Here is a 14,767-nt window from a genome sequence, read left to right as displayed (position 1 = left end):
CAGACGGTGGAAGCAGGGCTCAAGTGTGTCAGGACAGACTCTCTGCTCTGCCAGCTACAGCTCAGCGGGAGAAAAAGCTAGGAGCAACACAGAGCTCAAAGCCAGCTAAGTCAGTGGGCCAGTACAGGTGGGGGCACTCAAGAAGAGCTATCGGTGGGAAATATCCCTAGCTGGTGCAGCAGTAGCGCAAAGGGCAGGGACTATGTGTGTGGTTGGTTGGTTGGGTGGGGATGGTACTCAAGACCCAAAACGTCGCGAGTGGTCGCGAGTGGGAAAGATGGGAAAGGATGGGGCTGCAGGGCCCACAAGGAGAGTGGCTTCCAGCCACAACTCCAGCAGGACCAGCCTTGGCCCATAACACGGCCATTGATGTTTCTGCGGGGAGGGAGGAAATGTGCATGTCTGTGTATTAAAAAGATTAATCTGGCTGCAGTGGTGGCAGCATGCAGATGGCTTGGAGGGGAGATGAAGACCAATTAGGAGATACTGCAGCTGTCCCGGCAGGAGGCCCGAGAGCTGGTTCTGACAGACAGTGAGTGCCTTTCCCAGGAAAAGGTGGAGAAGCCAGACCAGAGCTACAAAGGGGCTGGGTGAAGCCACTCCGGTCTGCTCCCCATGCCTCGTCCATCTCCTTAGCACCTAGCAGCCCCACCAGGCCTAGAAGATTCTGCTCACCAATCTGGACTCCCCAGCTAATCTCAACCCTGTTTTTGCTGTCCCCAGTTCCTGTTTCCCAGGAACTGGAGTCTAAGCAGGCTACAGGGACGGATGAGTCAGGAGAAGGCAAGTATCCTAGAAGGTGTGAGAAATCAGGGGACGGCAGGGTGGTGAAGAATTCCCAAACAACCTCACAGACCGCATACAGCTCTCAGCCTGGATATCACATCTCCGCACACTTCACCCCTAGCACCCTCATTGTATTTCCCCTGTATCCCTAAGCCAGCAGCTAGCTTTATCTCCTCCACCATCTCTCCAGCTACTAGAAGTTTCCCAGCTGAATACTTGCCAGGTAGGCATAGCCCTGCCAATGCTGGCTCAGCTTCAAGATAGCCAACCCAGGCCCCTGCCACTTAAAATTCTGGAGCCTTGAGCCTGGCATGGTGGCCCATGCCTGTAATCTCAGCACTCAGGAGGAAGAGGGATAAAGAGTTCAAGGTGATTCTCAGCTAAGGCTACATTTTAAGCTCTAAGTCAGCCCAGGCTATAAGATAACCCATCTTTCACACACACACACACACACACACACACACACACACACACACACAGAGCAAATATAGAGTGCTTGCCTAGCATATGTGGAGCCTGGGTTTGATCCCCCAGCACCATGCCACAAAACATGGTGATACACACTTATAGCCCCAGCCCTCAAGGCTGAGACAGGAGTATTGCCCAAGTTTGAGGCTAGCCTGGGCTACACAGTGAGACTCTCATAAAGAAGTTAAAAAGGAAGGGAAGGGAATGAGGGAGGAGGAAAGTAGGTCCTGCTCCTCACCCTCTTGGTCAACCTCTGGACTGGAGCCCATGGTCGGCCATTGAGGATCAATCTCATGCTACTGACTTCAGAGGGTTCCTGCCTGTAAGGTCTCTGGTTCAGGTGAGTCCCCATGTCCCTGCCTCTCTGCTGTGTTCTGAACTGCTGAGTACAGTATTCAGTCACCAACGAGGCTGTGCTGACCAAACAGTCCATGCTTGCTGGGTGGCTGCATGGTTGTGTTATGCTCGGCCCGCAGTTACCCATTCTCCCATTTCTGTTCCAAACTTGGCCACCCTTGGGTTTCTTCCCACACCCAGCCTGCACCTTCATCTTCCTCCCTCCTTCACCTGCACTAGGATCCCTTACATCAGTGTCCCTGTCCATTTCTCAGATGGCGCTCTCCTGCTCTGGCCACAAACAGACGCTCTCTGCACACTCAACTGTAAGTCATGTCCCTGCCCCAACACCGCCCCTCACCTTGAGAGGAAGGATCTTTCCAGTCCTTCTTGTAGTAATTGCCTTAGCAATATCCAGCCAGGACTGCCCCCCCCCCCCGCACCTGGTCTCCGTGGCCCTATGCAGCCACCTCCTGCCTCTCTAGGGGACCCTTCCCCAGTGGTCTCTTTTCCCCTCAGCCAGTATTCTATAGAGTTCATCCTAGGCCCACTCCCTCCCCTCGATGCCCTCCCTCCACCATCACCTCACTTCCCACCCTCCAGCTGTCACTGGAGGGAGAGTGTAGAGGACACTAAACAAAAGTCCTCCAAGTCCCTGGCTTCTCATCCGGACGGCCAGCGCCTGCCTGATAGCCCTCTCAGCATGGCCCACAGCCATCTCAAACTCAACACGTCCAAAACAAAGCCTTCACCTCCTCTTCGAACCTGTTCCTTCCCCCTCTTCCCACTCCAGTGTGCCTGGGGAGTCTGCTTTGGAGCCTCAGAGTTATCTGGAAGTCATGCTTGCCCTTCATCCATCCCGACAGTCGGGTGCCAGGGCCAAAGACCCTGCCAGTAGGCGTACAGCCCTGCCCACTCCTGTCCTCTCTGTGCTGTCCCCTTGACACGGCTCTCATTGCCTGACATCTGAGCGATAGGAACGGCTTCCTTACCCCTCCCCCACCAGGCCTGCACCTCCTGGCGGCTCAGGCTTCCTCAGAGCCCTCCCTCCCATTCCTGCCACTCCTGACTTGATCACCTTGTGCCCTTATGCCAAGCCGGGACATTTACAAGCTAGGCTGCTGGCTGTGCCTTCATCCTGCCCCCTCACCTGTTGTAAAGGTGTGAACACCTCTCCTTTGTCCCCTGGAGGCCAGCACCTGACATTGGGTGTGAAATGCCATTGAAAAGGAACAAGGACACCTCTTGGGTGCTTTGGCTCTGCCCCTACCCTCTGGCATCTTAGAATTCTCCCAGTGGGATGTGCCCAAGATGTGTGCCCCATGTGAAACTGGGGAGGCCTAGAACCAGGGGATGCCTCAAAGGACACAGCCCCATAGCTCCAAACAGTACCCTATTTACTCCCCTCAACCAAGACTCCTTGAAAATATGGGGCAGGTCAGCCATCAAGGAATTGTCACCCCAAATCTTGCTAGGCCCACAGGCCCTGGGCCACAATCTGGAAAGCAAGGGTCAGGCCCAGGTAGAAGGCATCCATAAAGCCTTGCCTTCAAATGCCACGCTTGGAGTATCTATGTGGCATATCTGTGTCTGAAGAGAGAGTGCTCCCGGCTTTCAACAGAACCAAAAAAGGAGTCTGTGACCTCCCCCCCTTCAACAATCCAGGCATACCACGTGTGGACCCCACCCCCATCTTACCCTCACTTCCTTTTCTGTGAACCAGCCTCAACCACTTATAAATAGAAACCTTCTCTGGACATGTATCTGCAGTGACAGGATGGGTCCGGACACTGGTGACAAGCAGAATCGTGCCCATCCTGTCCTCTCTTGGCCTAAGAGGCCAACTACACCCGTCTCTCTCTGTTCTTCAGCTTCCCCAGCCCTATATGCCGCCATCTTGCTTCTAAAATAAGTGGCTAGCACCTTCCTTTACTGGGTTCAGAACGAAGAAGGAGCAATTAGCCTGTGACTCCAAGACCCCAACTCACAGAAAGGCCCTGGATGGGACACAGGGCACAGTGCTGTTTCTTGGCCCCCAGATATTATCTCAAGTCCCTGTTCCCCACTGGAGGCCTGGGCTCATCCTTGCTGTCCCCCCTCCTAATAGCTACCTGGTGCTAAGTCTAAAGATTTGGGTCTGGTGGGCTCTCCCCAGGCCCCTTCTCTCTGTCTCCAAGAATAAAAACAGGGCATGGACCACTGCAGTGGCCCCTTCTTTCTCTCCCACTTTCCTTCCTCACAGCTTCCAGGAAGTTCCTGATAAAACACAAACCTGGTCATATGACCTGCTAAAAATCCTTGCTAAGAACCTATCAACACAAGCCAAATTCCTTCCTGTGCCTCTTAAGATCTGGCCTGAGTTTTTCCCAACTTAATCTCATGTTACTTGTTCAGCCAGCCCATACCCAGTGCCCCACTCATTCCGAATGCCAGAACTTAGGTTTTAGTGTCTGGTACCTCTGGCCCTCCCCCTTGCTGCATCCCTGGATGGCTGCACCCTGGCTGTCCTGTAGACTAAGCTCAGGGTCCATCCCTTTCCAACTCCACCTCTCCAGGGACTTGGCTATGGTGGGAGCATTTACACCTGGAAACTGGCGAAATAGGTTGGGATTGTTTGTTTCTGTAGTACTAGAGTTTAAAATTCGGGCCTAGGGCATGCTAGGAAAGCACTCTACTCCAGAGCTATATTCTCAGCCTTCCTTTATTTTAAAAAAAAAAAAAATTCTGAAGACTAGAGAGACAGCTCAGCTGTTAAGAGCACTTACTGCTCTTGCAAAGACATAGGTTTGATTTCCAAAACCCTCACAGCAGCTCAAAATTGTCTGTAACTCCAGTTCCAAGGGATCTGACACTTCTTCTGACCTCCATGGGCACCTGCTCATACAATACACACACATACACAGCCACCCAAACTCTCACATATATACATAAAATAAATAAGTAAATATTTACATTTTTTTATATACAGAATCTCAGTAAATTGTGCAGGCTGGCCTTGAACTTTCAATCTTCCTGCCTCGGCCGCTTGAGTAGTGGGATGGCCAGCCTAGTTTATTTTGTTTTATTAAGGGCAACACAATAAACATTTATCAGCACCACTGCATAAGTCCAACTCTGATGCATTGGATATGTGTGTGGAATGGATGGATGGGTAGGCGGGTGGGTGGGTCAGTGGGTGGATGGAGGGATGCATGGATGGATGGATGGATGGGTGGATGGATAGATGGATAGGTGGGTGGATTGATAGATGGATGGATGGATGAAATGGGATGGATGAATGGATGGGTGAGTGGATGGATGGACTGATGGACGGATGGGTAGGTAGGTAGATGGATGGACTGATGGACAGGTGGATGGGTAGGTGGCTAAATTGATAATTTACCATTCTGAACCTCCTGTACTGACCCCTGTTGGTGGGACACATACTTCGACTCATCCTATAGTCAACACTATATCACTTTTCTTGCTCAGGTACTCCTCAGTCTTCTCTGTCCTTGTCCTTCTCACTAATCTTTCTGGACACACCAATGCTGCTGGCAAGGGGCTAAGGGATAGAGGAATCAGAAGAATGCTGAAGTCAACATGGTCCCAGCCTTGGGAGTCTGAGGGGAGATAACAAAATTATGTTTTCCCATCAAGAGGAAGGTGGAAGGGACAGGCACTGTCTCCAGCAACGAAACGGAATAACTGGCAAAGCAGATGGCAGTAGGAGAAGATAGCACCTGAGAGGGGCAGAGGACTAGGATCACTTACAGCATCCCCTCTCCAGGGCTCCCCAAGCTGATCAATACCAGAATTGATGGATGTAATCACTTCATTAAGAGCCCCACAGGGAAACCAGGAGCCTGGGGCCCAAGAGCCACTGCAGTAGCATCTGCAAGCCTTCCTTCCAATCAGCTTGACTTCCCCTGCAGTCAGCTCCATCTGAATCCTGAGCTCCCCCTCCCTGCCCCAACCCTGTCCTCCTTTGCATCTGGACCTTTGTCTCTGTCTCTGTCTTCAGTGTCCTTCCTGTCTTCCTCTGTCTCTCTAAATGTCTGTCTGTCTCCGTCTCTTGTCCCCTTGTCTCTGTGTCTCCTTCCACATTTCTGTCTCTGTCTTTTCTGTCTCTTTCCCCCGGTCTCCATCTTTCCCTCTATGCATCCGTCCCATTCCTGCCTCCCCTCTAAGCCCCTCTGTGTCACTGTCTCTCAGCCCGGCATACTTTCTCACTCTCCTTCAGCCTGCTCAGAAGCCCAGATGGTGGGACATTCACGCCACAGTGCCTGCAAGCACAGGACCATGGCAGCTTCTGGGGTTTTATGCCACCCTGCCTACCCTCTGAGCCTTCCAGGCGGCAACCAGTCATCTGCCCAGCCTGCTGGGGACTCCCACTCACTCTCATGGGGCCCGTCAGCCACCAGGTACTAGGACAAACTTATCCCTCCAGCAGATGCTGCCCGTTCAAAATGAGGGCCAAGGGGGAAGCTAGGGTTGTCGCCTCTTTCCTCAAGAACGTGGGTAAGGAGATGCTGGAAGCACCTCAACTAATGATTTTTCTTTCCTTTCCAAAAGGGGCATCCTTCTTGACATCTAACTGAAAGCCCTCTTGCAGCAGCTTCATCTGCCTTGAGCCTGTGTGACTCAGCTTCTTCCCAGTGTAATCAAAGCCTCCACCAGCAGCATCTGGCCAGGCATGGACTGCTGGGCGCACCTCCACCACCTCCCCGGGGAGAGGGGAGGGCACCAGAAATGTGCTCCCTTGGGAGAGCAGGACGGACACAGCCGGCACTGAGTGAAAATGAGGAGGTGGCAGTTCAGGCTAGGGGATCCGAGGTGGCAGAGGTTAGAGATTGCCATCTCTTGGGTCACAGAAGGAGAAAATGCTGTCCTCACTCTCCCCCAGCCACCTGGCAGAGTAGAGCACCTCTGTGCGGGAGGCTGGCAGAACCAGCATGTGCATACATGCCCACGCCCCACGCAGCCCAGACACAACACGCCCACCCAGTGCCATGCATGCCCACCCACTGGCACTGCAGCCGGTGTGTGGTTCCACCCATACACACACACCTCTCTGACACGGGAAGAACAGTACATAGCATAGCTGCTCCATACTGGGTCCTTCGAGCAAGAGAGAGCAGAGCCAATGGGATGGGTTAATGAGGGGTGTGCCTGGCCAGACAGGGCAGTTTACGAGCCAAAGGCTCATGTCATTTCCAGGGCAGGGGTCAGTGAGGTGAGGCTACGGGGTCTCAGAACCCACTGGAAAGTGAACATTTTACTGCTTTCACACACCCTGGCTCAGTCCCTACTGGTTGAGACACCCCTCTGATTTCGTGCTGGACTGTCACGAGCTCTCAATACCTCTGTCTTGGCATGGGAATCAGGAACGAGGGGTACACACGCTTAGTTCCAAACCAGGAAAAGAGAGGCTCTGGTGGCCAGTCCCCTCCCTGCTGCCCCAGGATGGCCAGGACACCCAGATGAGCAGAACTTCCACACATGCTTCGCCACTGGCCAACCTCTTTAGACAGCCCAGGCCAGTGCAGGCCCCCGACATGGCCAAACATTCCATCTGCACAGCTTGGAGGTAGCTTCCTCCTCTCAGCCAGATCTGTAGCTGGCAGCCATCGTCGACCCACAGAACAAGCTTTCCTCTTCCACATGACAGTCCTTCAAATATTTGAAGACAGCTCACGGTCCTTGCTGAGCCTCTTCTCCTGACCAAACACCCTGCTCCTTGGAGCAGCTCCTCAAACTCGCTGATTTCTAGCCACCTGGCCATTCTGGACACCCTTATCTACCCAGAGCCACCCCAGTTCACAGCAAGGCTCTGACCTTAGGCTAAGCCAAGACTGCTTTGTAGCTGCACCCTGATATTCTCTCAGGCACGGCCACTCAACACCACCAATCCCTCACTTATACCTGAATGGCCCTCCTGCCTGTCAATCACCCTCTGCTTACTGAGTTAATACATCTCCTGCCTGCCTTGCCTTCTCCAAAGACCCAAGTCTCTTCTGGTGGCTTACTGCGTCCCTCTTCTGAGAAGCCTTCCCAGACAGAACATACCTGCAGCTGCCTGGGCAATCTCTAGATTCAGAAAACATGCAAGGACAATCATTGTGCTCACCCTCAAGAGACCCCATCCATAACTTCCTCTTTCCATTCCCCTCTCCCAGGCACTTCAACACAAAGAAGAATCAGCCCTAAGGAAGAGCTGTTATCTGGAGCCAGCCGAGGCTGCATCCTTACCTGCTCGTGGTACTCGATGCCCATGCTGAGTGTATTGACCAGAATAGCGATCATGATTCCCCGGCCAAAGTATTTGCTATCTACAATCTTCCGGAATGTGTCACAGATGAGTCTCCAGAAAGCTAGTACAGAACTAGGCTCTGCATCTGGGCCTAGGCTCCTCTGTCGCCGGCTGTGGGGGTCCCGGAGGTCACTGTGCTGAGCGTCCTGTGTGAACTCATACACAGCCTCACTGTCTGAGTCAGGCATTTCGTGGTCGGCGGACTCTGGCTCCCCTGCCCCTGTCCGGGCACAGTAGGGGCAACTGTCTGGCCCACAGGTTCCACTGTCTGCCTTGGAGCAAGGGCTGGAGATCTTGCAGGAGCTATGGCAGGCTCCTGGAACAAAAGAGTAGATGTTAGAGGATCAAGACGCTCGCCAGGAGCTCCCCTGCCCTAGGAGGATGTAGAGCCTGTGGGAGAGAGGCTGGGGGTTACAGTCATGAGTATGCTAGGCACTTAGTGAATGGGTTGTTCCTGAACAACAAAATATCCCAATGTCAATGGTGCCCTATTGATGGTCACTTCTGAGGATCGAGGCAGAGGGATAGCCACCATGTCCTCCGTGATCCTGTACAGCTATGTCTTGTGGAGCTATGTCCTATGTCCTAGTAGCTTTCTGTCAGGAATCTAGACTAGCTCCCCTCCCTAGAGAGTGTAGGTCTGTACCCACACAGTGCTGAATAGTATTTCCCAGAAGATCTTTGGGACCCAGTCACACATGCACCCTTCTTATCACACATACCAGACACACATACATGCACACACTGTGCACATGTATAGTGAGCACATACAATCTGTGCACCACAATACACACACACACATACACACCCCCACACGGAGCACACACATGTATACCCAAACACATTCATGCCATCCAATGTTTATATACTAGACCCACGCACATATGTGCCTATGCAGACACCAGGAAGCAGCACCATACCCAAATGCATGTAAATCAGACACTTGTACCCTCATATACACACACACACATAGGGAACACCCCTCCACTTTCCTTCATGCACACAAGCACACAAAGTATATCAGGTATGTTCTGAATATACACAGGGACATGTCCCAAGGCACCCCTGTCCATTTAAATCCTGTTTTGGTCACAGGATATGAGAAATGAATGACACCTTAGAGCCTACTCAGGTAAACAAGTGTGAGGGGGTCGTCAGCTCAAGGCCTGACCCCTAGGAGAGACAAGATGCTATGTCCCCCTCCTGAGTGTATCTGTGTACCACAGGCCATCAGTATGCTCCCACGGTAGTGACAGCCTCAATCCCACACAGAGGAAAATGGAAGCCTATGTGAGAGATGACCCATGGCAGGGCAGGGGGAGAGCTAGCCTAAGAACCTTTCACTCTGAGTTCTGTGGTGACACTTTCTGGCCTCCACACACACTCTCAAGGGACATCTCACATATGCCGCTGCATTCTGTCACCACATCTTCCCTGCAACATGGGTCCCAGGCTGTGTCTGCCTGGGTAGCCAGCCTACAGGCGGCAAGCATCCCACTCCCCCAGGTCACCAATGCTCCACCCACAGGCTGGCTGCTTTCAGCACTGGCTGCTCCTGCTCTAGGTCTCTTTGTTTACAGCAGTCACCTTGTGAGGAACCAGACTGCCACAGTCACACACCATTTCCCCGCTGAGCCTTGGGACAAAGGACACAGAGTGGGCTGTGGAGTCAGATGGTCTTGAGGTCACACTCACCAACACTCCTAGTCACTTTTTCTCTTATGCACACAGCAAGAGTGCACGCAGGCTCATTACCAACCTGTCCAGAGGACTCAAGTTGATCTTGCCTGCAAAGCATGTGACGGGCACATCATCGGGCAGCAGTAGTTAGATGTTATGGCCAAAGGCATAGTACATGGGAGGCATGCATGTGTGACAACTGTCATTCCTCCTACATTGTAGTAATACATACAGTAATCCTAGCTCCCGTTTGATAGGGCTCAAAAGAAAAAAAAAATGGAACTGGTGGAAGGTTCCAGAGCTACAAGGAGCAGCACGAAAAACTAGGAACTGGGCCCTGGGTCTTGGATCCTCAGACTCCAGACCCTTAGTCTTCTAGATTACCACCCAACCTCCAACTGTGGGGTCCCAGCACACCCACCCATGCTCTCACCCGTACTCTGTGTCTCCAGTAGCTTGTGCATGGAGCTGAAGGGCCCAGGTGGGATGTTGAGGCTGGTGAGGGTGGGGGGCCCAGGACTGGGGGCCACCTCCACTACTGCCTTATCCTTCAGCATCTCTGGTGGAGGGCTGGTGTGCACAGTGGGGTATACCTTCCCACTACCCACAGTCCTGCCAGATGCCTCCGATGGGGACCTGGGAGGGGGTGCCTGGCAACGGACTGGCTCCAAGTGGCAGTCGGCATGGTAGAAGCTGTGCACAGACTCTGCACCCCTCGGAGGGCCCCCAGAGGGAGTGGGTGTAGAGGGTGGTGGCAGCATGAGCCGGCGAGACCCATTGGCATCCCTGTCCTGGATCTCTGGGCTGGCCCGGGGAACTCTGAGCGTCCCATTACCCAGGTGGTAGTGGTGATGATGGTGGTGATGGTGGTGCACCAGGTGGTGGACAGACAGACGTCGATGTGAGCGAGAGCAGCTGCCACTGGACTGGGGCTCCTGCCCACCATGGGCCACTGGGCTGCTAAGCAACCCAGCCCGCACACCTGCAGCCCTAGAGACCTGGGCCAGCCTGCGGGCTGCTTTGCGGAGGATGTACACCAGGTACTTGAGCAGCTCCTCATAGCAGCTGCCTGGCTCGGAGAAGCTTGCCAGTGTGCTAGCGTTGGACAGGAATCGCACACGCTGCTCCCGCATCAGCTGACTCTCCCGCTGCTTGGTCTCTGAGAACTGTGTGGCAATCACCACCAGGCACAGGTTGATCATGAAGAAGGAGCCCACCTGCAGGGGTGGGGCCAGAAAGAGGAGATGTCCTGAAGAAAAGCGAATCTTGATGCCAGCTGCCCCAATCAATGAATTCATTGTGGACCAGGCACAGGGTTTGTAGTTGTCCAGGCATCATCCCATTTTATTGTCATGATAATTTGGGGAGCAGACACTTTTGTACTCTCCATCTGAGCAGGGAAGAAGCCGAAGCTCAGACTGATCAAGAAATTAGCCCATGATCACTCAGCTATTACAGACCAAGTAAGACTGAAATTGAGCCCTATGGACGTTCAGGGTGTTGCTATTGCTGGTGATAGAATGCTTTGAGATATCCCCAATTCCCAGCCTTTAAATGTGTATGAGCAGAGACTCTAAGGTGTCTTCCCAGTTTCTAGTTGGAGAGAAGTCTGGAGAAACGAATGCAATACTAGGGACAGAGGACCTTCAGCTTGGAGCAAAACATTTTGAGGTCTACTTGTAATTCTCCCACTTTTTCAATTCTAGCTGCATGACCTTGGGGGAGACTCATAACCACAGGATTTCAATATCCCCAGCTGAAAGGGGGGACCCTACAGACTAACAAAACCGTCATTCTGATTTGCCCATCCTTCCCCGGTCCCCATCTCCATGCCTCAGTTTCCCCAGGACCCTGAGTAACCTACTGCTTGGACAACAAGCCTGAATGATGGAAATAAATATTTGAGGTGACAAAGCAGACTTTTTTTTTTCTCTAGCGCATGTCCTAGTAATTATGATAATTAGCTTCACTAGTGTGATTCCAAAGAGCTGTTTGGGAAGAATTTTCAGGAGGTGTGTGGGAGGGTGGAAACTAGGCCCCCCATGTCCCTGTCTATCCCTCCCCCACCCAAGCAAGCCTGAGGACGGTAACAATTATCAGATGAGTCCCTATCCTGAAGTACTGGCCTTGCTGTTGTGGTAATGGTCAGGGATGCTAAAGGTCCCCAGGAAAGCTTTGCTCCAAGCTTGGTCATTCTTTCACACCTGGGAAAGCTATGGTAGCCTAGGGAACCCTCTCTCTCTCCTTAGAAGTAGCTTCATTCTGTCCTCACCTCTTGGAAGCTGTCCTGAGTGATTGGTCTTCTTCTTCTTCTTCTTTTTTTTTTTTTTTTTTTTTTTTTTTTTTGGTTTTTCGAGACAGGGTTTCCCTGTAGTTTCTAGAGCCTGTCCTGGAGCTAGCTCTTGTAGACCAGGCTGGCCTCGAACTCAGAGATCCGCCTGCCTCTGCCTCCCGAGTGCTGGGATTAAAGGCGTGCGCCACCACCGCCCGGCCTGAGTGATTGGTCTTAATCTCATTCATTTACTTTTCCCCCCTTAGGGTTTTTGAGACAGAGTCTCTCTGTATAACCCTGGCTGTCCTGGAACTTGCTTTGTAGAGCACGCTGACTTGGAACTCCTAGAGATCCGCCTGACTCTGCCTCTGCCCCCCAGTTTTGGGATTAAAGGCGTGCACCACCACACCTGGCTCCTTAATCTCCACTCAGTATCCAGCCCTCCACCTGGCTCTGCCCTGACCTCTTGGTGAGATGGGAAAATGGAAGGGCTAGATTTGGAGTTGGTAACCTGGAGCTGCCATCTCAGGTCTAGCCCCGACTTCCTACGTGATCTTGTACCAGTGGCCAACCCTCTAGAGCTCTGAGTTCTCACTTAGAAGACAGAGGCCACCATCCCTGAAGCGGCCACATCATGGGAGCATATAAGGAAGAACAGCCACATTAGCACTGACAGCCCTCCCTGGAGACACTGATCCACAGCTTAGACGACGCACATGGTAGGGGGAGATAAATGAGGAAAAGTCATTTTCCTTCCTCGGAAAACAAAGGTAGCAATGAGATCATGGTGAGGATGAAATGCCCAACCCTCGGGAAACAGTGGCTGGCACACAGTAAGTGCTCAATAAATATCAGCTTTAAGTGGTAGCCATGAAAGCATCTACGATGACTGGTAGTGATTAAAATGATTAAATGATACTGCTTTGGTCTGTCTTCTGCTTTCCGAGAGCCTTGGAATTTCAGAGCTGGAAGGAAGAAGAGATCTCACAGCATTTCTCAATACCAATTGGAGTTTTGGGTGCATGATTCTTTGCTTGCAAACATTTTGAGATATTTAGCATCTTTCCCTTTTCCAACAGCATGTCGGCAGAGCTCCCCTAGAGCTCATGAAGTCAGAACCACACTTGGCCATTTCTGGTACCCTTAGGGAAGGTGATGACAACATTGTGGGGGTTTGAGAACCCTCTACCATACGGGTAAAGAATCAGAAGCCTATAATGGGTGTGGGGACTCAAAGATGACTTGCAAAAGGTCCTAATAGTAGTAAGCGGTAGAGTCTGGCCTTGATCTTGGATTTCTCCTGTCTCACCCCATAGCCTTCCCACAGTGTGACAGACGCCACCACCTCTACAGGACTTGGGAGCTAAGAACTTCCCCTCTGTTCACAACTTCATGTGCAGTCCCATTATCTCCCACTCCCATGAGGGCTGAAGGAGTCACTCACGATGATGAGGAGAATGAAGTAGATGAAGTTGTAGAAGGAATGTGCGTCCATCACAAAGTACATGATGTCGACCCAGCCTTCCAGAGTGATGACCTGAGGCGAGAGAGACAGCTGACTCCGGCTGGGACCACTAAGGCCTCCTTCAGTCTCCCCCACCAAGACCCTGGCCACCACCCTCACCCTGAGGATAAGCCCCAGTCTGTGCTGTCTCCTGGGACTGTTCTGGGGAATACCCCACAGCCCATGTGGCCCCACCTGGAAGATGGCAATCCAGGCATAGCCGATGTTGTCAAAGTTGATGGCGCCTTTGAAGGGGTTGTGCTCGCCGGCAGAGCAGTTGGTATAGTATTGGTTCCAGTTGACACAGGTGGTGTTGCTGGAACTGTTATAAGCCTCGTAGTCCAGAGCACAGGGCGGACCACCACCACCTTCCCCGCGCAGTGTCGGCACGCTCCTGCAGGACCGCATGCCGTTCTCCCTCGGCTGGGAGCAGATGAAGGGACTCTCGTCCTCGTTCTCTGTCTGGTAGTAAGGCTCCAGGTCCACACTCAGGGGGCTGCAGGGTGAGGGAGAGACAAGAGGTAAGACTGGGGAGTAGGGTTCCCCATAGAGAAGCCAAGGATAAAAAGGCTGGTGTGGGTGCACAGAGACACACAGAGGATAAACCAGACCTAAAGCGGGAGAGGAGATTGGGCAAAACAGGGCTTTGTAGACAGGGTTGGGGGCAGGGAGGGATGTGAGAGGTTGGCCTGGTCTACAATAGGGAAGTGGTTCCAACTTTGTTGCAAGTCAAAAATCACAGGAGGGGTTTGTTCCTCTGCCCTCCCTCCCCTACCCCTTCCTCATCCTTGTGCCATGTGTATATTCCAGGCTGGCTTCAAGCTCTATGTAGCCAAATGATTGTGAGTTTCTGATCCTCCTGTCTCTGCCTCCTGAACACTAGGACCACAGGTGTGCACCTCAACACCCAATTTGTGGGGTGCTGGGAATTGAACCCTGGACTTCGTGTGTACTAGTCAAGCACTCTACCAACCGAGCTATACCTCTAGCCTTCAAGGAGTCTCTGTCTTTCTCTCCCTCCCTACCTTCCCCCCCATTTCTTTCTCTTGGGGCAGTGTCTCACTACATATCTCTGGCTGGCCTGGAGCTCATTATGTAGACTAAGCCAGCCTGAAACTCAGATTCGCCCAATCCTTTCTCCAGAGCTCTGAGATTAAAGTTGTACACCACTGTGCCTGGCTTCTGGAGGGCTTCTCAAATGCCTAGATCCAAGCTGAACCCCAGGTCAATGCAATGGGAACCTCCCAAAGACATGCCTGGGCGTCAGGGCTTGAAAATGCCCCAGGTTATTCCAATGTGTAGCTAGGTTTGCAAGCCCAGTGCGTGCCAGATATGAGAAGTTATATCCATGGCGACAGGAAGCCAGGGACTGAGAGAGGTCCACAGCCCCCCCCCCCTCCGTCCGTCACCCACCGGGTCCACCACTCAC

General features: G+C 52.5%; 1 protein-coding gene across 29 annotated transcripts in view; it reads right to left on the bottom strand.

Moving 5' to 3' along the window:
• The window catches only part of Cacna1g (calcium voltage-gated channel subunit alpha1 G), a 64,302-nt gene that overhangs the window by 39,326 nt on the left and 10,209 nt on the right, over positions 1-14,767 (bottom strand). For 28 of the 29 annotated variants that reach the window (XM_038324886.1, XM_038324878.1, XM_038324881.1 and 25 more), the window contains exons 6-9: positions 13,534-13,834; positions 13,279-13,371; positions 9,996-10,779; positions 7,822-8,198 (exon numbers count right to left, since the gene is read on the bottom strand). In XM_038324886.1, coding sequence (XP_038180814.1) covers positions 7,822-8,198; positions 9,996-10,779; positions 13,279-13,371; positions 13,534-13,834 — 1,555 coding nt within the window. The remainder of the gene's footprint in view (positions 1-7,821; positions 8,199-9,995; positions 10,780-13,278; positions 13,372-13,533; positions 13,835-14,767) is intronic. The other variant, XM_038324901.1, reaches the window with a different exon arrangement.

The sequence above is a fragment of the Arvicola amphibius genome, chromosome 4 (genome assembly GCF_903992535.2).
Source record: "Arvicola amphibius chromosome 4, mArvAmp1.2, whole genome shotgun sequence".
Lineage (NCBI taxonomy): Eukaryota > Metazoa > Chordata > Mammalia > Rodentia > Cricetidae > Arvicola > Arvicola amphibius.
The sequence above is the reverse complement of the archived record's forward strand: the minus strand, read 5'-3'. Positions and strand labels throughout refer to the sequence as shown.